Source organism: Triticum aestivum, chromosome 2B, assembly GCF_018294505.1.
Source record: "Triticum aestivum cultivar Chinese Spring chromosome 2B, IWGSC CS RefSeq v2.1, whole genome shotgun sequence".
NCBI classification, from domain to species: Eukaryota; Viridiplantae; Streptophyta; class Magnoliopsida; order Poales; family Poaceae; genus Triticum; species Triticum aestivum.
The window spans coordinates 637,366,692-637,392,060 of NC_057798.1; the positions used below are offsets into that span (position 1 = coordinate 637,366,692).

General features: G+C 45.0%; 1 protein-coding gene across 2 annotated transcripts; it reads right to left on the minus strand.

Moving 5' to 3' along the window:
* Positions 1-2,094: 2,094 nt before the first annotated feature.
* Positions 2,095-3,878, minus strand: LOC123041845 (uncharacterized). 2 transcript variants are annotated; one of them, XM_044464398.1, is made up of 3 exons: positions 3,199-3,878; positions 2,801-2,918; positions 2,095-2,308 (listed from the first exon to the last, which is right to left on the minus strand). In XM_044464398.1, the coding sequence occupies exons 1-3, from the start codon at positions 3,513-3,515 to the stop codon at positions 2,273-2,275; spliced, it is 471 nt and encodes a 156-aa protein (XP_044320333.1). In that variant the 5' UTR covers positions 3,516-3,878; the 3' UTR covers positions 2,095-2,272. The 2 variants fall into 2 exon arrangements, with proteins under 2 accessions (XP_044320333.1, XP_044320332.1); XM_044464397.1 differs by lacking the exon at positions 2,095-2,308 and having other exon boundaries at positions 2,430-2,918.
* Positions 3,879-25,369: the final 21,491 nt, after the last annotated feature.

The window sequence follows — 25,369 nt, forward strand, 5'->3', positions numbered from 1 at the left end:
GTCGAGCCTGTTCTGTAAGATTTGTTTTTAGGCAAACTATCAAAATATTGTAGTATGGTGTCGTTTTGGCGCTATAGAATAATAGAAACACGCAACATTTGTATTAGTTAAAAAAAACTCTACAGTTGCTAATAAGATAAAAAATATCAATAATTTCATCAGAAAAGAACTTAGCTGACCCTTTCAAGATTCAATTACATCATGCAATCCAAAGCAAGTTGTCCTCCATTTTACTTTGAATTAATCTTTTTTAGGGTTACTTTGAATTAATCTTGAACATTTTGTAATATACTTTGAACATTTTCTTCATATACGATGAACATTTTAAATTATACATAGTTAACTTTTTAATATACGATGAACATTTTGGGAAAAATATAAATATATGTGTTGAAAACTTTTGAATATGCATTGAACATTTGTAATATACTTTAAACAATTTTCAAATACACATTGAACATTTGTGTAATATATCACTGCACAAATTTCAAAAACATAGGGAATACTTTATATTCATTGTACAACTTCTAATATATGATGACAATTTTATAATGGATGATGTATTTTTTGTAATAGACCGTGAACATTTCCTAAATATACAATGAACATTTTGGTAACACGCAATGAACTTTGTATAATACAGAGAAAAAGAAACAGTACAAATAAAAAAACATAATAAAAAGGAAAAGATAAAAGAATATAAATATAAAATAAAAAGAAAAAATGACCAGAAAAGAAAAACGAAAAGAAAAAAAAAGAAATAACGAACGAAAAAACTGAAGCAGCTACGCGCAGCGCGCGGTTCCGTTAACTGGGCCGGCCCACCCGCGGGCGCTGCGGGCGTTTCCTCGACGATTTGCCGCCCCTGGAATTGAAAAACCCTATTCGCCGCTCGTTGCGGCGAACTGTCAGGCAATAGCACGGAGCAGCGACGCAAGCTACAGCCGGCCCATTTTCAGATTACAGAGTGCGTCCAACCAGTTTTGGGAATCTTCTAGAAGGTTCCCTGAACCGGGTTTTTTTCTGGTTCAGCATTTTATGTTTTTTTTTATTTTACGTTTTTTCAGTTTCTTTTTATTTTTCTCTTTCTTTTTTTCAAATTTATTTTCCTTTTTCAAAAGGTGTTCATAAATTTCAAAAATGATTGCATTTTTCAAAATTTTGGTCAAAATGACTGTAAATGTTTCTGTTTGCAAATTTTGTAAAAAAAATCAAAATTCAGAAAAATATAAAAAATTCAAAAAATATTGCATTTTTGAAATTTGATCAAAAATTTCAAAAAATGTTCTAAATTCCAAATTTTGTTTGTGTTTCCAAAAATTGTCCATGTTTTCAAAACTTGTTCGGAATGTTAATCTTTGTTCTGAAAATTTTTCCGCAATGTTAATTTTTTGTTCTCGTTTTTCAAATTTAGTTCATGTTGTTTGTGTTGTAAAAGTGTGGAGTTCAAAAATTGTTCGGAATTTTAATTTCTGTTCTCAAAATTTGTTTAGAATTTCAGAATGTGTTCCAATATTTCAAAGATTGTTCGTCTTTGCAAAAAAAAAAATCGTTCTTAAAAAAATGTTCACAGATTCAAAAGATGATTGCATATAAAAAAACTTTGTGGATTTCAAAAAAATATTCGTGTTTCCTAATTTCCCATTGGAGTTCAAAAAGTGGTTCCATTTTGAAAAAAATTCACATATTAAAAGAATGTTATGTATTTGAAAATTTATTCAAATTTAAAAAAAATGCGGAATACAAAAAGGTTTGGAATTCCAAAATTTATTTTCGTGTCTGAAGAATATTCGGCATTTAATTTTTTTTCCATGCTTAGGTGAGAACTTAAACACATAACGTTTCCATTAAATTGAAAGTAGCCGACGGCTGGAGTGACTAGTGGCATAGGTTGTGGACCCGTGAGTCGGTTGTTCGATTCCTTGCATCGTCTCACTTTTTTCTGCCATTTTTACTTCGCGCTTTCCTTTCATTCGCTGTTAGTGGACCGGCCTAGCCGGGGGTCCTTTCTGCGTCTGCCTGCCTGCTGTTGGACGTAAAGAGGGTCCAATAGGAGCTCCCACCAAATACTTCCTTTGTTTCATAATACTAGGATAATGCCCGTGCGTTTCAACGGGATATAAATATTTTAATACAATAGAAAATTACAATGGTGCATACATATCTTTGTGGTTTAACTTCAATCGCGCCAAACTTGTACCTTTAGGATCCTTTTGCACATCAGACGATAATGTAGATTTTTTTTACAGTCTTCTTCCTTCACCAACTACCGTCAAATCTCTGCCTTTTCAATCCAAGCTCGACATGCCTGTCAATGTGGCATCCGGCTCATAATCCGGCACAAACTTAAAAGACAAAATAAATAAATAAATAAATAAATAAACATTTGCCCAGTCAACCTCGTCCATTGATCTAAGCGGCTAAACCCACATAAAATGCACATCAACATCAAAATTCAACCGCTCGCTTCCTAGCGGTGTCGTGCACCCATAGGATGTTGACTCCATTCTTACTACAATTATCTCTATGTTGCTACCAAATATATTACGTAAGATCTTTATATCTAGTCTAAGAAGCATGTGCATTATTACAACTTACAAAACAATATAATATGACTATGTATTTCCTCTCTTGTCTCTTATTCTTTCTCCTCCCACCCAGTTCATTTTTTTATTTATTTGTTGTCAATTTTCTTATCAAGATTTTGAATAAAGAAATTTTGAAAATGCTCACATGGAAATAAATATGGAGAAAACCAATTATTAAGACCGTCGAAGCAAATAAAAAGATGAGATAATACCTTGATAAAAATATTTGCAGATCCACTACTGTGACTGCTTGGATCACTGTTTGAGTACACTGCCCCAATGGGCTGTTGTTCACTGGAGCACAATTCAACACTTGCAGTGCACTTGAAGCTGCCAAATGGATATTATCAGAAAGCATGCACGAGTAGCCAAAGCTGATGATAAATGAAATGAAGAATAATATAGAACAGTTATGATGCCGTTGGTACAACTTCCAAACAATCCTCAAATTTGAAGTCTGAAATCATGAAATAAAGCCATGAAAGAATATATAAACTGTAGTAGGTAGACAAATTATCATCGGTCTAATTATGCATGCATGCGATGCTGGATTATGTAGAGATTGAAATTTGTACCGAAGCTTCCTATTCTAGTACCAACTATTCCTCACCCACAGACATGGAGATCGTTGGTGTGACCAGAGACGTCCCTCACGGTGTACGGCAGTTCCAGCCTCGCAGGCCACCTGCAGCTTCTTCGACCAACCAAATGCACTCCTTCTCTATCTTCCTCACCACACCACCACCTCCACACTCTGCATCTCACGATTCCTCCCGGCCACTTGAGCTTCCTCCACTTTCGACTTCCGAGCATCTTTGCCGCCGCCTCGGCTACTCCCAACGGCGAGCATCCCTCTGCCCCCTCAACTTCCACCACGGAGTCCCGCTGCCCTGCTCCGTTGACCCCGTCGTCCCTGGTCATCCACATGCCAACGACCTCCGCAATGGCTCAACAAGCGACCGGATTCGCACGCGGCCCAGAGTCAGGGAGTCGCGTGGCAGGCCACGTAGTCAGCGGCGATGTGGCGTTCATCACACGGCTGTGGGCATGGCGTGTAGCAGTGGATGCGGGCCGGTGTGGGCAGTGGCGGAGGGGCCTCCATAATGCTAGGGTAGGGTTTTGGTTCGATTAAAGATGGGTTTGGTTTCTACACCCGAGGAGCGGGGGGAGGAGGAGATAAAGGAGCAGTGATGACGCCGAGGAAACCTTCCCGGAACGACCGGTGCCGGTGGGGGCGGCCGGCGGCGCTAGGGTTAGGACCGACTGCGGGTGAGGTCCCCGAAAGAAGGCGAGAGGAATCGGGGACGAGCGAGACGTCGTTTTTTTACGATCCGCGAAAGAGGGATGGGCCAGACGTGTGAATCAATGGCCCCGTGGCTTTGGCTTGGGCCTTGCTGGGCTTGCGTATGCTGGCCACACGGATGAAAAACGACTTAACGCGCGGGCGAGCGAAGGTTGGACGAAGATCGCGAGCGACGTAAGAGGGGAGACGGAACCTTACGGTTCTTTTAGATAGTAGAGATAAGAACGTTTTTGACACTATACTAATGCCAAAAATGTTCTTATATTATGGGACGGAAGAAGTATTTCTAATCATCTCACGATCTCGCTAACTACCACTGCGCCCTAAAGAATTTCTCGATCGTTAGGGCCTTGTCTCCCCCAGTTTGGTAGCCCATCCATGCCGAACCAATGTGTACAGTGAGTGAGTTTAGGCTGAATATATGACAAGTACACCATTTTTTCCTCCAAGGCCTGGCTGATGGTTCCTCAGAGTTTTCTTTTCTATACATCGTGTCTACTCCAATATCGCTGTGTACAGCCTACAAAATCTAGATGTTGAATTACTTACAGAATACTCCATGTTGTATTAACTACAGAATCTAGGCCTATTTATAGAGTTTCGGTTTGCTAATACAATGTGTCTCTGTCCTCATGTCTGAAGTAAGTATAATGTGTACCAATTGTCATTGCATTCTTCTTTTTTCCTTTGTTGTACGCTTTCCAAGTTCGGTAGATAGCTTTGTTTTTTTTAATTTCATATTAATTCTAAGTTCTAACTCACAGCTTCTGGTTGCAAATTAAGTTATGAGTTAAAAATTGTTTACTCATATTTTTCTCATGGCTTAATTTTTCCATGCTCATATTATTTTTAACTGAAATAGCAGTAAATTATTTTTCTACTGTCTGAATAGCTTCCCAGATGTATGTCAAACTGTCGATGCTTTTTCAGGTGTGGGAGCTACACGAGAACGGCAACCCCCTGGACTTCGTGGACCCCAAGCTCTCGAAAGTTCAACAGCGAGGAGGTGCTCCGGGTGATCCGCGTCGCGCTCATTTGCATCCCGGTGTCGCCCCACCGACGGCCGTCCATGTCGGTGGTGGTGTCAATGCTCACAGGAGACGCCGACATGGCTGGGGAGGAGGTGATCAAGCCGAGCTACATCACGGAGTGGCAGGTCAATGCCGGAACCAGCAGCAGCTACAAGGGCACGAGCAGCCAGGCCGGTATGTCCGTCGTCGACCACACAACAGTCTTTCAGCGCGGGCCCTGCTGCGGGCGGGGATGCCACGCCGGCGACGGGGAACTCCATCATCGACGAGGGCAGGTGAGGTGCGTGTGCACGCCGAGGTGTTTGTTAGTTGTCATCGTGAGGTGGTAGCAACTACTACTAGTAATTGGCAGGGCGAAGGAGAGTATTTTTTATTTTCTTCTGCCGTGAACGCTAAATTATTTTCCTGCTGTATGAATGCAGAAGATATTCTTGCACATGCTCCACATGTACAGCCCATGACAATGGGAACCATTGTCATTGACTGTATAGTGATACTATGCACTGGGTGTCTTAATTAGTTGATCTTCCTATGGTTCTCTACATGGTGCATAGCACATCTATTTATACATCAAAGCTGAAAGACTTAGTCGAGCAATTTCAAGCTTGTTGTCTGATACTTTTTTCTTCAGCTTTTGTAGGCTCAATAGTAAGCAGGGAAGAGGAAGAAAGAGAGAGCATAAGAGCACTAGGAATGGGAACACAAAGGAAAGCCTAACTCTTATGTTTTCACCTCTAGTGTTGGAGGTGCAAATATTTAGTTGTGTGCTTTCCTGATGTCTCCCATTCCTATCGTTCTTGAGCACTCCTTCCTCTTCCTTTTCGCTTGCGCAATAGATTAGTGCATAAACAGTAAATATGTGTGCACATACTTAGATAACCTGAGATCTAGAAGGCTAGTAGAGAAGAGGAAGAAAAGAGAGCTTGAGAGCAGTGGGAATGGGAACATGGAGGAAACCCTAACTTGCTTTGCTTCCACCTCTAGTGTAGGAGGTGAGAATTCAGTTGGGTGTTTCCCAATGTCTCTTATTCCTATTGTTCTCTAGCACTCCTTCCTTTTCTTTGGCTTGCTTGGTTGCGTTAGCATAGAAATAAAATATTGTGCACATATTTGATGTGAGATCTCAAAAGCGAGCTAGGAAGAGGAAGAAATAGAGGGCCTAAGAGCGGTGGGAATGAGAACATAGAGGAAAGCCTAACTTACTGGTTCTTCATCTCTTGTGTTGTGGTGGAAATTTGGTTTGGTATTTCCCGATGCCTCTCATTCCTATCATTCTTATGTGCTCCTTCCTCTTCCTTTTTGCTTGTTAAATTGCTTTAGCAGGAAAAGAACACATATATGTGCATATATTTAGGTTATATGAGATGTCCACTACGAGACAAAAAGTGGAAAAAAAGAGGGCCTAAGAGAGGTGAGCATGGGAACATGATGGAAGGCTAAAAACCTCAGTTCTTCATCTAACACCAGAAGAGGCTTTGTTTTGTTTTCTTGTTGCCGCCCATGCCTATTGTTCTTTGGTGTTCATTCCTCTTCCTTTTGGATCACACAATATAAAAATGATTCATAGTATTAAAATGATTTCTTTCAAGTTCATACACCCTGCATAGTTGAATTGCTATTTTCTGTCTTTGTTTATTTGGCATGCCTTAATCCATTCATATGATAAGATGTTGGCTTAACAAGCCAACTAGTTTATACTTGATAATTTGGTAGTACCGCTTCATTTTTAAGATTCTACTAGCACCATGAAACACACCAATACATTTAATTTACATGTCATGTAGTACATATGAAGAACACATTGTTATATATGGAAAAGGGCCAGTTAGTCAGTCGTATAAACATAAATAAGCATACTTTCTGACTTGTTAAGATGAGACAAACAAATTTAATACATAAAATGATGCTGATTCTTCACTAGTTCCCATTGTTGAACTCATGTTGTAGAGAAAATCAGATCAGTGACACACCAACGCTGATGAGTGTAGCTAAGAGTCATAGCAGAAATTAGAGCGAGAAAGATGGTAGTCAGCTCACAAAATATGTAACAGAACATGCATTATTGTAGATTGTTTTTAGCATGCACCCTGCAAAATGAACCGAAACGGACAAACTGTTCCCGGAGACTTCACACGTGCACATAGCAAATTAATGGATGTATACACATGCTAGCAAGAAACAACCATCTCAAAAACTCTAAACTCCAATCGAATTTGCAAATGATCATAAAACGATGTATTATTGTAGATTGTTTAGACGTGCGGGATAAGGCTTATTTCCTCCACTCTTGAACCTCGGTGGTGTTTGCATTGCAACCCGTGTGATTTGATCATTCAAGTGATGGTGGCCGATCACTAGTAGAAAAAGGGCCTAATGTGAAGCACATTAGTCCCAGTTTATGACTGAACCAGCACTAATATGATCATTAGTGCCGGTTCCAACGTCTAGGCGGGCGGCGCTCATTAGTACCGGTTCGTGGCTAACCTTTCGTATTGGTTCGTGCCAAGAACCGGTACTAAAGAGGTGGTGGCAGGCTGGTGACAGGCTGCGGCCCCACCAGCACCTCTAGTACCGGTTCATGCTACAAACCGGGACTAGAAATGCATCTTTAGTCCCGCTTCGTCTAACAAACCAGTACTAAAGGTCTTCTGATATAAACCCCTTCGTCCACCCCGAGCACTCTGTTCTTCCCCTTTCCTCTCCTCTGTTTTCTTTCTCTTCCTCTCGATCTCACACTCCATTTTTGCCAAAATTTGTGAAGATTTGAAGGCACCCCATCCATCCAAGTGATCACAAAGGTTAGCAACTTTGTCCTTTCATCTCTCATTGCTAAGTATAGTGATTTGTGGGTTTTATTTTGGGAGGAATCATATGTGGTAGTATTTGATTTATATGCAATTTGAGGTCAAAATAACTCTTAGTTTGCATATGTAGGTGTGGTTTACTTAGTGCCTTCCCGTCTCCGTCCTAACCACCGTTGATCGCCCGCATCTTCCCGTCGCCGGCTCCACATTGTGGTGAGCCTCTTGTTCTTATCTTTTTAATATAAAAAAAATCATGTTTGTGTGATTTACATATATAGTTACTTGTATAATTATCTTACCCGTACGTTGTTTGTTATACATAGTGCCATGATTTTGATATCCGTCCCCGTTATGATTCGGATGTGGTATATTCTCTTTTATAACTATTTGTTGCATTTCCTGTTTATGACAAATTATGCCCACCAAGTTGACATGGGTATTTTTATCTAGGAGGTATGTGAACCGGAAATTCCAACCGACACTATTGTCGAGAGGTTAAATTTAGTTGAAAAAGAAAACGAGTATTTGAAAGAAAAATTGAAAAGAATTGAGGGGAAGAAGATGGAATTGGAGTTGCATGTTGTCGATGTCGTCGATGATCACAAGATCAAGATGGAAAAATGCGCTTGAAGATTAGAAAGATTAGAAAATATGCCATCGATAGTGAGGCTTGGTATCATTATGCTGTTGGATCAATTGTTACCTTTTAGTTGCGATCTTGATCGCATTTGTTGTTGCATTTAAATGCTTTAGCTAGAGAATTATTTGTATGTTGTTTTATGAGAATAAGTGTTGTATGAACTTTATGTATGAACATGTATTAATTTGGTCTTTTCGGTGCTGTGTAATGAAGATGAGCAGGCAATGGATGTACGATGACCGATGCTCTCCCCAGTTAATTAATGGCGTGCATACTTTTCTGCTTGCGGCTAAGGCAAACAAGCGGGCGGATGATTTTATGCCTTGTCCATGTGCTGGCTGTAAGAATGATCTGAATTAGTCTAAGTCAAGAACCATTCACGTCCACCTGTTTGAGTCCGGTTTCATGCCCCACTATAATGTTCGGACCAAGCATGGAGAAAGAGGGGTTATGATGGAAGACAATGAAGAAGAAGAGGACGATGGCATCTATCCTGGCCATGGGTTCCTTGAATACGATGGTACAACAATGGGGGAAGCAGTTGAGCCGGCAATCCGGGAAGAAGCTGAAGAAGAGGTATCAGATGAGCCAGCTGATGATCTAGGTCGGGCCATTGCCGATGCAAAGAGAAAATGCGCAAGTGAAAAGGAGAAGAGGAAGTTGCAGTGCATGTTAGAGGATCACAAGAAATTGTTGTACCCAAATTGCGAAGTTGATAAGAAAAAGCTAGGCACCACACTGGAATTGCTGCAATGGAAGGCAGAGAATGGTGTATCTAATAAGGGATTTGGAAAGTTGTTGATAATGTTAAAGAAGATGCTTCCAAAGGACAACGAATTGCCCGAGAGTACGTGCGAAGAAAAGAAGGTTGTCTGCCCTCTAGGATTAGAGGTGCAGAAGATACATGCATGCCCTAATGACTGCATCCTCTACCGCGGTGAGTATGAGGATTTGAACGCGTGCCCAGTATGCGATGCATTGCGCTATAAGATCAGCCACGATGACCCTGGTGATGTCAAGGGCGAGCGCCCAGGAAGAAGATTCCTGCCAAGGTGATGTTGTATGCTCCTATAATACCATGGGTGAAACGTTTGTTCTAAAACAAATAGCATGCCAAGTCGATGCGATGGCACAGAGAAGACCATAAGAAAGACGAGAAGTTGAGAGTACCCGCTGACGGGTCGCAGTGGAGAAAAATCGAGAGAAAGTACTGGGAGGACTTTGCAGGTGACGCAAGGAACGTATGGTTTGGTCTAAGAGTATATGGCATTAATCCTTTTGGAGAGCAGAGCAGCAACCATAGCACCTGGCCTGTGACTCTATGTATGTATAACCTTCCTCCTTGGTTGTGCATAAAGCGGAAGTTCATTATGATGCCAGTGCTCATCCAGGCACTACAAAAAAATACACTTCCGTGATGATACATGTTTGTCACAGTAGGTCGCGTTTTCTGTCATGCATGTACATCCATAACAAATTTATGACAGAATCAAGATAGTCATACCTGTGCTGTCGTAGAAGTGTTCCATGACATTACCAAAATTATCATCAGGGAAGTGTCCAATTCCATGACAATAAATCGCGCGTCACAGAAGTGCTTTCGTCAAGGGTGACCGACACGTGGCATCCACCGTAGCGGAACGCCGTTAAGCTATCGGGTCCGGTTTTGGATCCGATAACCCGTTAACAGCCCAGGCCAAAGGGGATTTTCCATGTGTAAAATCATCATTGGCCGCAGGAAACACATGTTGCCTCACCGTTAGGACAGATGTCATCCACTCATTGGACAGGAGGCGCCTATGATAGGTCGACACGTGGCACGGCCCAACAGTGGCCCATTCCGGTGAAAAAGGCCGGCCCGGTAAAAATTAGTGATATGTCTCCAACGTATCTATAATTTATGAAGCATTCATGCTATATTATTATCTGTTTTGAATGATTATGGGCTTTATTATACACTTTTATATTACTTTTGGGACTAACCTATTAACCGGAGGCCCAACCCATATTGTTGTTTTATTGCCTGTTTCGGTATTTCAAAGAAAAGGAATATCAAACGGAGTCCAAACGGAATGAAACCTTCGACATCGTGATTTTTTGGAAGAATATCATCCTGGAGGCTTGGAGATCAAGTTAGGAGATACTCGAGGAGCCCAGAAGATAAGGGGGCGCACCCCCCTACAGGGCGCGGCCCCCTCTCTTGTGGACCCCTCGAGCACCCCCCGACCGACTTCTTTCGCCTATATAAGCCTACGTACACTAAAACCATTGAATATCAAGATAGATCGGGAGTTCCGCCACCGCAAGCCTCTGTAGCCACCAAAAACCTCTCGGGAGCCCTTCCCGGCACCCTGCCAGAGGGGAGATCCTTCACCGGTGGCCATCTTCATCATCTCGGCGCTCTCCATGATGAAGAGGGAGTAGTTCACCCTCGGGGCTGAGGGTATGTACCAGTAGCTATGTGTTTGATCTCTCTCTCTCTCGTGTTCCCTCTATGGCACGATCTTGATGTATCCCGAGCTTTGCTATTGTAGTTGGATCTTATGATGTTTCTCCCCCTCTACTCTCTTTGGATGAAGTGAGTTTCCCTCTTGAAGTTATCTTATCAGATTGAGTCTTTTATGAGAACACTTGATGTATGTCTTGCCGTGCTTATCTGTGGTGACAATGGGATATCATGTGCCTCTTGATGTATGTTTTGGTGACCAACTTGCGGGTTCCACCCATGAACCTATGCATAGGGGTTGGCACACGTTCTTGACTCTCCGGTAGAGACTTTGGGGCACTCTTTGAAGTACTTTGTGTTGGTTGGATGAATCTGAGATTGTGTGATGCATATCGTATAATCATGCCCACAGATACTTGAGGTGACAATGGAGTATCTAGGTGACATTAGGGTTTTGGTTGATTTGTGTCTTAAGGTGTTATTCTAGTACGAACTCTTTAATAGATCGATCCGAAAGAATAACTTTGAGGTGGTTTCGTACCCTACCATAATCTCTACATTTGTTCTCCGCTATTAGTGGCTTTGGAGTGACTCTTTGTTGCATGTTGAGGGCTTGTTATATGATCTATCTATGTTATTATTGTTAAGAGAACTTGCACTAGTGAAAGTATGAACCCTAGGCCTTGTTTCCTATCATTGCAATACCATTTACGCTCACTTTTACCACTTCTTACCTTGCTGTTTTTATAATTTCAGATTACAAATACCTTTATCTACTATCTATTTTGCACTTGTATCACCATCTCTTCACCAAACTAGTGCACCTATACAATTTACCATTGTATTGGGTGTGTTGGGGACACAAGAGACTCTTTGTTATTTGGTTGCAGGGTTGCTTGAGAGAGACCATCTTCATCCTATGCCTCCTACGGATTGATAAATCTTAGGTCATCCACTTGAGGGAAATTTTCTACTGTCCTACAAACCTGTGCACTTGTAGGCCCAACAAAGTCTACAAGAAGAAGGTTGTGTAGTAGACATCAAGCTCTTTTCTGGCGCCGTTGTCGGGGAGGCTAGGTAAACGGTACTCACACCCCGTCAACTAAGCTCTTTTCGGAAGTGAGTGCTTGAAGGTATATCTTTAGATCTTGCAATCGAATCTTTTTGTTTCTTGTTTTATCACTAGTTTAGTCTATAAAAGAACACTACAAAAAAATGGAATTGAGTTTGTCTCATACGCTTCGTCTTTTTAATATCTTTCGTGAGTATGATGGAAAGGAAAATTGTGCTCAAGTGCTAGAAGAAGAATGCATTAGAATGTTTGGTACTATATCTTTGTATGATGAGCATGATTGCAATGTTGTTAGTATGAATTCCTTGAATATCCATGATGCTAATGATATGCAAAGCCACAAGCTTGGGGAAGCTATGTTTGATGAATATGATATTTTTTGTCCCCCAAGCTTTGATGAGAATATTTATTATGATGAAAGCATGCCTCCTATTTATGATGATTATATTGATGAAAGTGGGTTTGGAAGAGTGTCAACTTTAGGAAGTAGTGATCCCACTATTTTGGAGGATGTTGAATCTTATTGTGATGAACATGAAAGTGGATTTGGAAGAGTGTCAACTTTATTTAGTGATGATTCCACTATTTCGGAACAGGTTCCAATTGATTATGAGAACGAAGTTGCTATCTATGATGATTATTGTGATGACTTGTATGCTATTAGGAATAATGATAACCATGAAACTCATCATCATGATTTTAGTTTTCAATTGGATTATGCCTCACATGATAATTATTTTGTTGAGTTTGCTCCCACTACTATTCATGAGATGAATTTTGCTTATGTGGAGAGTAGTAAATTTTCTATGCTAGTAGATCATGAAAAGAATACTTTAGGTACTGGTTATATTGTTGAATTCATTCATGATGCTACTGAAAATTATTATGAGGGAGGAACATATGTGAGGGAGTCCTGGATTAGGGGGTGTCCGGATGGCCATACTATAACCTTTGGCCGAACTCCCAGACTATGAAGATACAAGATTGAAGACTTCGTCCCGTTTCCGGATGGGACTTTCCTTGGCGTGGAAGGCAAGCTTGGCGATACGATATGTAGATCTCCTCCCATTGTAACCTACTCTGTGTAACCCTAGCCCTCTCCGGTGTCTATATAAACCGGAGAGGTTTAGTCCGTAGGACGAACAACAATCATACCATAGGCTAGCTTCTAAGGTTTAGCCTCTTTGATCTCGTGGTAGATCTACTCTTGTACTACCCATATCATCAATATTAATCAAGCAGGAGTAGGGTTTTACCTCCATCGAGAGGGCCCGAACCTGGGTAAAAACATCGTGTCCCTTGTCTCCTATTACCATCCGCCTAGACGCATAGTTCAGGACCCCCTACCCGAGATCCGCCGATTTTGACACCGACATTGGTGCTTTCATTGAGAGTTCCACTGTGCCGTCGCCATCAGGAAGGATGCCACGTCCCGTCTTTAAGGACGGCACTATTGCTAAAGGACCTTTGGCTATCGGCCAAACTCTCCGACTAGGCGGTTTTCTTATGACCGCCTGTTCGGCCGCCGCGCCAACAGTGACTTCTCGGGCCATCAAAAGCTATCTCCACGTCAACTCGGAACTCGCCGAGCAGTTAGATCCGATGGAGCTCTTTTCCTTAAACGAGCTCTTGGATCGCATCGCCGCCCTGGGAGTCGCTACAGACTACGATCAGATTGGGCTTAAACCCGATCCAAGGGAAATTGACTCTCCCCAGGTCACCCACCACGTCGTAGTGGTGGAGGAACAATGCTGCGAATCTATACCCATCTTAAGGACCAAATATGTCCGTATTTCCGATCCCCCCAAGCCGGATATCCGCGGAGGGGAGGACGTCACTCAAGCCCTAAACCTAATGTCAAACAGTGGGCCAGATTCATTGGACAGCATCCAAGAACCCAAGCTTCCGAATTCAGAAACTCCTTGGCACCTGAGCCTCAGATTGGGCGAGGTTCCAGATTTAACTCCACCTGCCCACCCTAATATAAGGGATCTATCCCAAGTTCGGCAAGAGCCCATGGAAACAGTACATCATTATTGGGCCAGATCCCTCCTGGTTATGAACAGGATAGAGGACTGCCGTGAGAAGGATGCAATTTCATCCTTCTGCAATAATTGCACGGACATCGGAATCCTCAACGCCATAAGTCGCCGTGATATTACACGCTTCACTGACTTGGCATCCATGGTACAAAAATACTGTGCGATGGAAAGCGTCTGGAAAACTGAAATAAAATTCTGGGACGATCCGGCCCTGAATACAACCCCAGTCCAAAATAAAAGGGCGCATTATCACCATGCACAGGGGTTAATCACCAAAAAACAAAAACCTTCTATAGGGTATGGAACCGTACTAGAGGGATGGCTCAATGGACCCTGTAAAATTCATAGTATAGAGGGCGTCACACCAACTCATAGCCTTAGAGCATGTTGGATACTCCGGCAGGTGGCCAGAAGTGGCGAGGAGCTTCTAACTCCAGAATCCGCAGAGCACCACCCCAGGAGTACCAGTACGGTATCAACAGTCTTCGAGACTTTCACATCAAACAATATGCGGAAACGAACACTCATAGCCTTACCGAAGTCTACCAGGTAGCAAGAATAAATCCATGGAGTGACACGGCTATTACCTTCAATGCCCGTGACGAACCTAAATTCCGAACAGCCCGAGCACCAGCCGCATTGGTCCTCAGTCCGATAGTGGACGGCTTTCGACTTACTAAGGTACTCATGGACGGTGGCAGCGGGTTGAACCTCATTTATGAGGAAACCCTTCAAAAAATGGAAATAGACTGGAGCCGCATTGAGCGAAGCAACACAACCTTTAGAGGAATAATCCCCAGTCGGGAAGCGTGCTGCACAGGAAAAATCACACTGGACGTAGTGTTTGGCACATCGGATAATTACAGATCCGAGGAGGTCACATTTCAAGTGGCCCCATTCAGCAGCGGGTACCACGCTCTATTAGGGCGGGAGGCATTCACAATTTTTCAAGCTATACCCCATTACGGGTACATGAAGCTCAAAATGCCCGGACCCAACGGAATCATCACTCTTGCTAGTGACCCGGACATAGCACTCCGTGCCGAAAACAAGACAGCCACACTAGCCCTTGAGGCATTATCCGAAGCCCTAGCGGCCGAGGAACTAACCGCGCTGCGCTCCACGGTGGACAGGGACGACGTGATACTTGACAAGAGATCCAAGTACACCTCCTTTAAACCGGCAGACGAAATAGTCAAATTCCAAGTCCATCCAACGGACCCTACAAAAACGGCCTCCATCGGGGCACAATTAAACCCTGATGTAGACGCCGCACTACGAGAATTCCTACGCGAAAATTGGGACATTTTTGCCTGGCACCCATCAGATATGCCAGGAATCCCATGCAGGCTGGCCGAGCACAGCCTAAACATCCTAAAAGGATTCAAGCCTGTTAAGCATGCTCTTCGGCGTTTCCTCTAAACCTAAGAGACAAGCCATGGGAGAGGAGCTAGCCAAACTACTGGAAGCCGGATTTATAAGAGATATAAAACATCCGGACTGGCTAGCAAACCTGGTGATGGTACCAAAGAAGGACAAATCCTGGCGCCTATGCATCGATTTCAAGGACCTCAACAAGGCTTGCCCAAAGGATCCCTTCCCCCTCCCCCGCATTGATCAAATCATTGACGCTACCGCAGGACACGATTCATTGTGTTTCCTCGACGCATACTCTGGCTACCATCAAATTAAGATGGCAGAGCCAGACCAAGCCGCAACGGCATTTATCACCCCATACGGCCCATTCTGCTTCAACACAATGCCCTTCGAGCTCAAAAACGCCGGCGCAACATATCAGCGCATGATTCAGACATGTCTGGCCAACCAGATCGGCAAAACAGTCGAAGCATACGTGGATGACGTGGTCGTCAAAACCAAGCACGTCGAAACTCTAGTAGACAACTTGAGGCTCACGTTCGATAACCTCCGAACATATGACATCAAGCTTAACCCGGAAAAATGTGTTTTCGGCTTACCAGCCGGAAAGCTCTTGGGCTTCATTGTATCCGGTACAGGAATTGAAGCAAACCCAGCCAAGATCCGAGCTCTGTCACAATTGGATATTCCAAAGGACCTCAAACAAATACAAAAATTGACTGGATGCGTGGCGGCTCTAAGCCGCTTCATCTCCCGCTTGGGAGAAAAGGCATTACCCCTTTATCGCCTCCTCCAGCACACCTAACACTTCGAGTGGACGGATGCTGCCACGGCCAGACTCGAAGAAATAAAAGCCATATTGGCAACAAACCCGGTCCTGGCCATGCCTAATATCAGCGAACCAATGCTATTATACATTGCGGCAACTCATCAAGTTGTAAGCGCAGTGCTCGTCGTCGAACGAGAAACGGACGGACACAAATTCCCCCTTCAAAAACTACTTTACTACATGTCCACTGTCCTCACTCCATGCAAGTAACGGTACCCGCATTATCAAAAGATAGCGTACGCGGTGTTCATGGCATCCCGGAAGCTACGACACTACTTTGAAGAGTGTTCAATAACAGTAGCCCCCGAAGTACCTCTTAATGATATTATAAACAACCGCGACGTGACGGGTCAGGTTGCCAAATGGGCCATTGAGCTCCTCCCGTTCGACATAACCTATAAGCCACGCCGAGCTATCAAGTCGCAAGTTTTGGCCGACTTTGTCGCCGAATGGACTGAAGCCGAACTCCGTAAAGAGTACGGCACATATTCCAACTGGATTATGCACTTCGACGCCTCCAAAATGCTAGCGGGTCTGGGGGCTGGCATCATTCTGACGTCCCCAACAGGGGATACAGTCCAATATGTACTCCAGATAATGTATACGAACTCTAACAATGCAGCCGAATACGAGGCCCTTCTGCATGGTCTCCGGATGGCAGTCTCCATGGGCATTCAACGCCTAGAGGTGCGTGGGGATTCGAACCTCGCGATATCCCAAATAAATGGAGATTTTGACGCCAAAGATCCAAAAATGGCAGCATATCGCAATGCTGTCCTAAAAATGTCAACTCGGTTCGAGGGACTCGAATTTCACCATATAGCCCGGGAAAACAATCAGGCAGCAGACGTCTTGGCACGCATCAGTGCAAAGCGCGATGCAATCCCTCCCAACATTTTCTTGGAAAGGCTATTCAAGCCATCCGTACAATGGGAAGGGGAATCCGGAAATAACAACCCGGATCCAGCCGCACCACCTGACACCGAACATTTTGACACAATGGGAGGCTCGGCCAATGAAGTAACATCCTCAGCCCACGTAATAATGGCAGTCATTGCCTTGTGGACAGAACCATTCTTAGCCTACTTAACTAGGTAGGAACTTCCCGAGGACCAAAACGAGGCATGCTGCATAGTGCGGCGATCTAAAGCCTATAAAGTCCACGAAGGAGTGCTTTATAAGAAAAGCACCACCGAAGTCCTTCAAAGGTGTATCTCCGAAGAGGAAGAGCGGAACCTTTTGGTTGAAATTCATGCCAGACTCGGCGGGCACCACACCGCAGCCCGGCCCTTGTAAGCAAGGCCTTCCCTACTGGATTTTATTGGCCTACAGCCCGGGCAAATGCTCAGGACTTAGTCCGACGATGCGTCGGCTGCCAATTATTTGCTAACCAAAGCCATATGCCACCCACCGCCCTCCGAACTATACCCATCACCTGGCCCTTCGCGGTCTGGGGGCTTGACATGGTTGGACCCCTTAAAGGGGGAACCCACAAGCAAAAATACTTATTGGTCATGGTTGACAAATTCACCAAATGGATAGAGGCCAAGCCTGTCAACGGCCGAATCCGGACCAGTGATAGACTTCATATCAGGGGGCGTACACCATTACGGAGTCCCCCACAGCATCATCACTGATAACGGCACAAATTTACGGCCGACGAGGTAAAACTCTGGTGCAAAAACATGGGCATCAAGCTCGACTACGCTTCAGTCTATCACCCACAAACTAACGGTCAAGTCAAGCGGGCAAATGGTCTAATCATGAGCGGCATCAAACCCAGACTAGTGCGGTCCCTCAAGGAATCTAACATGCACTGGGTAGAGGAGCTCGACTCCATACTCTGGGGGCTGCGGACCATGCCGAACCGCACTACCGGATTCACACCATTTTTTATGGTATACGGCGCAGAGGCAATCCTGCCCTGCGAAACAATTCATGACTCACCTCGCGTGCGCATGTACGAAGAAAGAGAAGCCGAACTCGATCGGCAGGACAGTTTGGACGCATTGGAGGAGGAGCGCGATGTGGCAAAAGCCCGTTCCGCATTCTATCAACAGCAGGCTCGAAGATATCAAAGCAGAGAAGTACAGGCCAAAATTTACAGTGTTGGCGAATTAGTTCTACGCCTGCCGGACAAGAAAAAGGACAAACTCAAGCCCAAATGGGAAGGTCCCTTCATAATTGACCAAGTCCTGACTGGTGGAGCGTACAGTCTACGAAATGCATCGGATAACCGACTCGAGCCGAACCCATGGAACGCAGCACGCCTATGAAGATTCTACGCCTAGCGCTGGACTCTATGTTCGTCTCCATCCTCTGTCTATTTTTTACACATTAGCTGTCTTATATTTCTCTCCTTCTCCCTCTTTCTTCTATTACAGCCTTTTAAGGGCTCATTTGCGCCTCATTCGCACGCAATTGACGCGTTATCCGCGCTCATTATACCTGGGGGCTTCTTTAACAGAAGCTTATTTATACGGACCTCGCGCCCAAGACGTGCGTCACACTTCTACATGTACCTTTTATTCACCATTATATGCATCGATATGACTTAAGTTTTGGCCAAGCTGGGTTGCCTGGCTCTTGTGCTTACCCCTACGTTCCCGATTGTTCGGCTAGGTGGTAAAGGGAGCACCTCTGCGATTGTTACTGCCGGGTCAGCCGGATGTGTACCTCAGACTGGGTGAAGCCGAAAGCTAGCATTCTTAAGGGAATATTCGGTCGGTGAACTAAAAGATGTTTTTACCTTGTTTATTTATCTGTCCCCGGATGCTTTCCTGCTTTTTTCGTAGTTCGAACATGCACTTTAGGGCATGCCTCCCAGGGAAAGGAACCCCTAACGGAACTATTCTCCCTGGAAGATGTTTCTTACTAACCATGTAATATAACATAACTAGTTGGGCACTTGTCTGATAAAGCACTAATGACCCCTACACCTGGTCTCCACGCATGGCCCGGTTCTTACATAACCGAGAGGGTATTCAGACACACTCTAGACTATCGGGTCCCGAGGTTGAAGCGAAAAGGTCCACCATGACAAACGATCTACAATCCGGCTAGAAGGCATTTTACATGTCATTTTCAATTACATAGTCAATTTGACTGGGTATATTCCTCTTCAATACCATCCAACAGGCTGTCTAGTTTACAGTCCTATTGGGAATATTTTGCGGCCAACTTTACCTGGCCGTACACTAAACTGACAGGGATCTCCTTCTCGTCGGGCCCCACAGGTCCGACCTCGGCCATATGGTTGGGGTCAGCCTTCGTGTACCGCGTCTTCACCATGGCCCAGGCTTCCCTGGCGCCTTGACGGCAGGCTGATATCTTCCATAATCGGAAGCGCCGCCGCGCTCCCTTCAGCTTCTCTGCAATCTCTCCAAGGCCTTCGGGCACGGAGACGGACGACCACAAGGCCTGGGCGACGCCTTGCATCACCTGCCGAACTCGTTCGTGCAATTGTGAGAGCTCGGGAAGAAGGTCACCCATAGAACCTGGCATTTCCTCCGCAGGTCGACCTGTCAGCATACCTACAGACATAACTCTGTCAATTCAACTTCCTCGCCGAACTCTTCTTTTCATAGTTCGTTCAAGCACTTACTGAACATGCCACGTCGAAGCCGCCGATTCTCCTTCACGGAGTCCGATAGCTGAGCACGAACATCCTTTAGTTCCTCGCCCAGCTGGGTGTTGGCATCTTGAAGCTTGTTCTTCTATTGCCTCACCCTCATAAGCACGCTCTCGCCGGCCTTTAACTGGCGCAAGAGTTGCTTCTTGTCTGGATCCACTCCGGCGCCATCTGCACTGTTATTGTCAGAATTGCACACATGCCGCACTTCACAACATACTTATCTTTCGAAGCGTATATTAACAGAGGGGGTCTCAGTGGCCTTCCCTGTTGCGGCTAGTGCAGCCTCAAGTTGGGCTTTGCACTCTTCCAGCTCCTGGGACAGTTGGGTATTCTTTTCTGTAAGATCCTGCATAACAAATGATCCTTAAATCAGTTATTCTAATTGTTTCAAGTCTCGGGGGCTACTGGCATATATAACCATCAAATTTTCTCACCCGTATGTCTTTTACATACTGCTCTGTGGCTCTGGCTAGACCATTTTGAGCGGCACGGAGGTACACATCTCCCGTATTAAAGGCGTCCAACGCCTCTTAGGAAAAACAAGCGTCACGAAGAACAGTCCGGCGATGCCTGTGGTTCATGGCACTCTCCACCTCGGAATTGGTGGCAGATAGCCCGTCCGCGTCCTCTGTCGGAGGAGCGTCCGGTGCACGCCCCGTGTTCGCCCCCGCTTCCGGACCCGACCTCGAAGCCTGGCCGGTGGATATAGTCCGGCGGGCGCTCTTCTTCCTAAAGATAGCATGAGCGTTAGTATGCCTTGAGGGCATAAACCCTAGGCATTAAAGTTGCACGCCGTACCGTTGCGTCGGCGTCTCAATCCGGTCCGCACTTCTTTTTAGCCTGCTGGGCCTCGATGGCCCTTGTTGGCTAGCCACCGTGGGCTCGGCCCTCCGCCTCAAGGACTTCCCCTGCGAAAAACGCCATTGGTATACGGCGATCAAAAATAAGCACGGATGGATCCTCTTGAAAGTACTGGGACTTCGGTCTCGGTTACCTTTGAGGCTGGAAGTAGTCCAGGATAATCGGCCGTAATGGCCACCAAGGTGTTGTCCTTGCTCAATTGATGAAACACCCCATCAATCAGCTCCACACATAAGTCCGGGTCCTCTTGGGAGTCCGGGTCGAGGGATCGTTCCAGGTCCTCGGGTTGTGGAGGAGGGCTGTTTACCTCCTTTACAGTCTGGCGTAGCTCCTGCGTTGAAATTGCTAGACTAAGAACTTAACTATGGGAATGTGAAAATGGATGGGCAAGTGAAATTGTTCGCTTACCCAGCTTGGAGGATTGTACATTGAAAATCCTCCCCGTGGGTTGATGCGGAGGAATTCCTCCTCTTCTCCCTTGTACAAAGCGGACAAGATCTTCGTTAGAGTAGCAGCCGAATCCGGCCCCTTGCGGCCGCACCGGGTGGCGTCGTCCTCCCCGTTGAAATCCCACATGGGGTGGCCTCTGTACTGAAGGGGCTGCACCCCCCGCATAATGCATGTGGCCATGACCTCGATCATTGTCAGTCCGGAATGAGCTAACAACCTTATCCGGCTCATCAGGTAAAGGACATCCCTGTCATTTTCCTTTTGAGGGCTCCATGGACGCCAGCTCAGGCGCTTCTTCAAGGGAGAATTATCAAACTCAGGGAGGCCGATCCGTACAGGGTCCGGCAGGCGGACATCTTCTATGTAAAACCATTCTGAAGGCCAGTCTTCGGATGCCTTCTTTGGGGTTCCGGACAGATATCCGGTCCCGGCGATGCGCCATAGTTCGGCTCCTCCCACTTGATATATCGACCCCTTCTGAGAATGGGGCACGAGGCAGAACAACTTCTTCCACCACGCGAAATGGGCCTCGATGCCCAAAAATAGCTCGAAAACACCCTGTCTTTTCGCATTCTTTTGACACGTGGAAGATGGCCATTATTGGGCGTAGAAGCCAAGGAGCGCAGCATTCATTAGAAGCAGGACACTGTTCAACAGGTATATGGGATTTGGAGAAGAACCCGCCTTGCAATGCCGAAGACAAATCTGCATGCCGGACTCGTCACCATTGAAGCCTGGTTCGGGGGCTACTGAGGGAGTCCTGGATTAGGGGGTGTCCGGATGGCCGGACTATAACCTTTGGCCGAACTCCCGGACTATGAAGATACAAGATTGAAGACTTCGTCCCGTGTCCGGATGGGACTTTCCTTGGCGTGGAAGGCAAGCTTGGTGATACGATATGTAGATCTCCTCCCATTGTAACCGACTCTGTGTAACCCTAGCCCTCTCCGGTGTCTATATAAACCGGAGAGGTTTAGTCCGTAGGACGAACAACAATCATACCATAGGCTAGCTTCTAGGGTTTAGCCTCTTTGATCTCGTGGTAGATCTACTCTTGTACTACCCATATCATCAATATTAATCAAGCAGGAGTAGGGTTTTACCTCCATCGAGAGGGCCCGAACCTGGGTAAAAACATCGTGTCCCTTGTCTCCTGTTACCATCCGCCTAGACGCATAGTTCGGGACCCCCTACCCGAGATCCGCCGGTTTTGACACTGACAATATGCTTGTAGGAATTGCAATAATATCAAGTTTCCTCTCTATGTGCTTAAAGTTTTGAAGCTATGCTTGTTTTACCTTCCTATGCTAGTTGATTATTGTTCCCATAAGTTGTTTGCTCACAAAATCCCTATGCATAGGAAGTGGGTTAGACTTAAATGTGCTAGTCATATTCTTCATGATGCTCCCGTTATGTTTCAATTCTTATCTTTTATGTGAGCATCATTGTCATCATCATGCCTAGCTAGAAAGGCATTAAAGAAAAGCGCTTGTTGGGAGACAACCCAATATTTATCCTTACTATTTTTGTGTGTCCACATGATTATTCTACTGTAGTAATCATGTTTTATAGCTTTTGTTTCAATAAAGTGCCAAGTAGAACCTTTGGGAAGACTTGGGTGAAGTTTATGTGATCTTGTTGTGAAAAACAGAAACTTTAGCGCTCATGAGATTAGCTTCCATTTTTTACTGGAGAGTGCTTTTAGGTTGATTCTTTTTGAATATGATTAATAGACAAATTACTCAGGTCCAGAAATTTATTTCATAATTTTTGGGGTTCCAGAAGTATACGTTTGATACAGATTACTACAGACTGTTCTGTTTTTGACAGATTCTGTTTTCATTGTGTTGTTTGCTTATTCTGATGCATCTATGAGTAGTACCGGAGGGTATGAACCATAGATAAGTTGGAGTACAGTAGATATTACACCAATATGAATTTAGAATGAGTTCATTACAGTACCTAAGTGGTGGTTTTATTTTCTTATACTAACGGAGCTTACGAGTTTTGTGTTGAGTTTTGTGTGCTTGAAGTTTTCAAGTTTTGGGTAAAGATTCGATGGACTACGGAATAAGTAGCAGGAATTAAAAAATTTCCTACGAGTCACCAAGATCTATCTATGGAGAGACTAGCAACGAGGGGAAGGAGAGTGCATCTACATACCCTTGTAGATCGCTAAGCGGAAGCGTTCAAGAGAACGGGGTTGAAGGAGTCGTACTCGTCGTGATCCAAATCACCGGAGATCCTAGTGCCGAACGGACGGCACCTCCGCGTTCAACAAACGTGCAGCCCGGTGACGTCTCCCATGCCTTGATCCAGCAAGGAGAGAGGGAGAAGTTGGGGAAGACTCTGTCCAGCAGCAGCACAACGGCGTGGTGGTGGTGGAGGAGCGTGGCAATCCTGCAGGGCTTCGCCAAGCACCGCGAGATATGAGGAGAAAGAGAGGTAGGGCTGCGCCAACATGAGATGAACTTCATGTGTTGGGCTGCTCCTTTGCCTCCACTATATATAGGGGGAGAGGGCGCTGCGCCCCCACCTAGGTTTCCACCCCTAGGGGCGGCGGCCAGCCCTAGATCCCATCTAGGGGGGCGGCCAAGGGGGGAGAGGGGGAAACTTGCCCCCCAAGTCAGGTGGAGGCGCCCCCTCCCCAAACCCTAGGCGCCTTGGGCCCTTGTGGGGGGGCGCACCAGCCCACCTGGGGCTGGTCCCCTCCCACACTTGGCCCATGCAGCCCTCCGGGGATGGTGGCCCCACTTGGTGGACCCCCAGGACACTCCCGGTGGTCCCGGTACGTTACCGATAAAACCCGAAACTTTTCCGGTGACCAAAACAGGACTTCCCATATATAAATCTTTACCTCCGGACCATTCCGGAACTCCTCGTGACGTCCGGGATCTCATCCGGGACTCCGAACAACATTCGGTAACCACATACAAACTTCCTTTATAACCCTAGCGTCATCGAACCTTAAGTGTGTAGACCCTACGGGTTCGGGGACCATGCAGACATGACCGAGATGTTCTCCGGTCAATAACCAACAGCGGGATCTGGATACCCATGTTGGCTCCCACATGTTCCACGATGATCTCATCGGATGAACCACGATGTCAAGGACTCAATCGATCCCGTATACAATTCCCTTTGTCTAACGGTATTGTACTTGCCTGAGATTCGATCGTTGGTATACCGATACCTTGTTCAATCTCGTTACCGGCAAGTCTCTTTACTCGTTCCTTAACACATCATCCCGTGATCAACCCCTTGGTCACATTGTGCACATTATGATGATGTCCTACCGAGTGGGCCCAGAGATACCTCTCCGTTTACACGGAGTGACAAATCCCAGTCTCGATTCGTGCCAACTCAACAGACACTTTCGGAGATACCTGTAGTGCACCTTTATAGCCACCCAGTTACGTTGTGACGTTTGGTACACCCAAAGCATTCCTACGGTATCCGGGAGTTGCACAATCTCATGGTCTAAGGAAAAGATACTTGACATTAGAAAAGCTTTAGCATACAAACTACACGATCTTTGTGCTAGGCTTAGGATTGGGTCTTGTCCATCACATCATTCTGCTAATGATGTGATCCCGTTATCAACGACATCCAATGTCCATGGTCAGGAAACAGTAACCATCTATTGATCAACGAGCTAGTCAACTAGAGGCTTACTAGGGACATGGTGTTGTCTATGTACCCACACATGTATCTGAGTTTCCTATCAATACAATTATAGCATGGATAATAAACGATTATCATGAACAAGAAAATATAATAATAACTAATTTATTATTGCCTCTAGGGCATATTTCCAACAATAAGGAGTGGAAATAGCCTAAGCTTCGGGATGCCCAAGGCACCCCAAGGTAATATTCAAGGACAACCAAGAGCCTAAGCTTGGGGATGCCCCGGAAGGCATCCCCTCTTTCATCTTCGTTCATCGGTAACTTTACTTGGAGCAATATTTTTATTCGCCATATGATATGTGTTTTGCTTGGAGCGTCAATTTCTTTTGTTAGTTTTTGCTTGCTGTTAGTTAGAATAATGTTCTGCATCTTTAGTTTCAATAAAAATGTCAAGGATAGCCTTACCATGCTTATTTTGCTAGTATACATGTTGCTGTTTGAAAACAGAAAGTTTACCGCTGTTGCAAAAATTCCCTAGAAAAGTCAGAGAATGGTATAACGTTGAATCTTTTTGCATATTAAGCTTTGATAAATTTATTACAGTTGGAATTTTAGTTCGTAATTTTTGAAGTTAGTGAAGTATTGATACTCTTGCATTTTTTA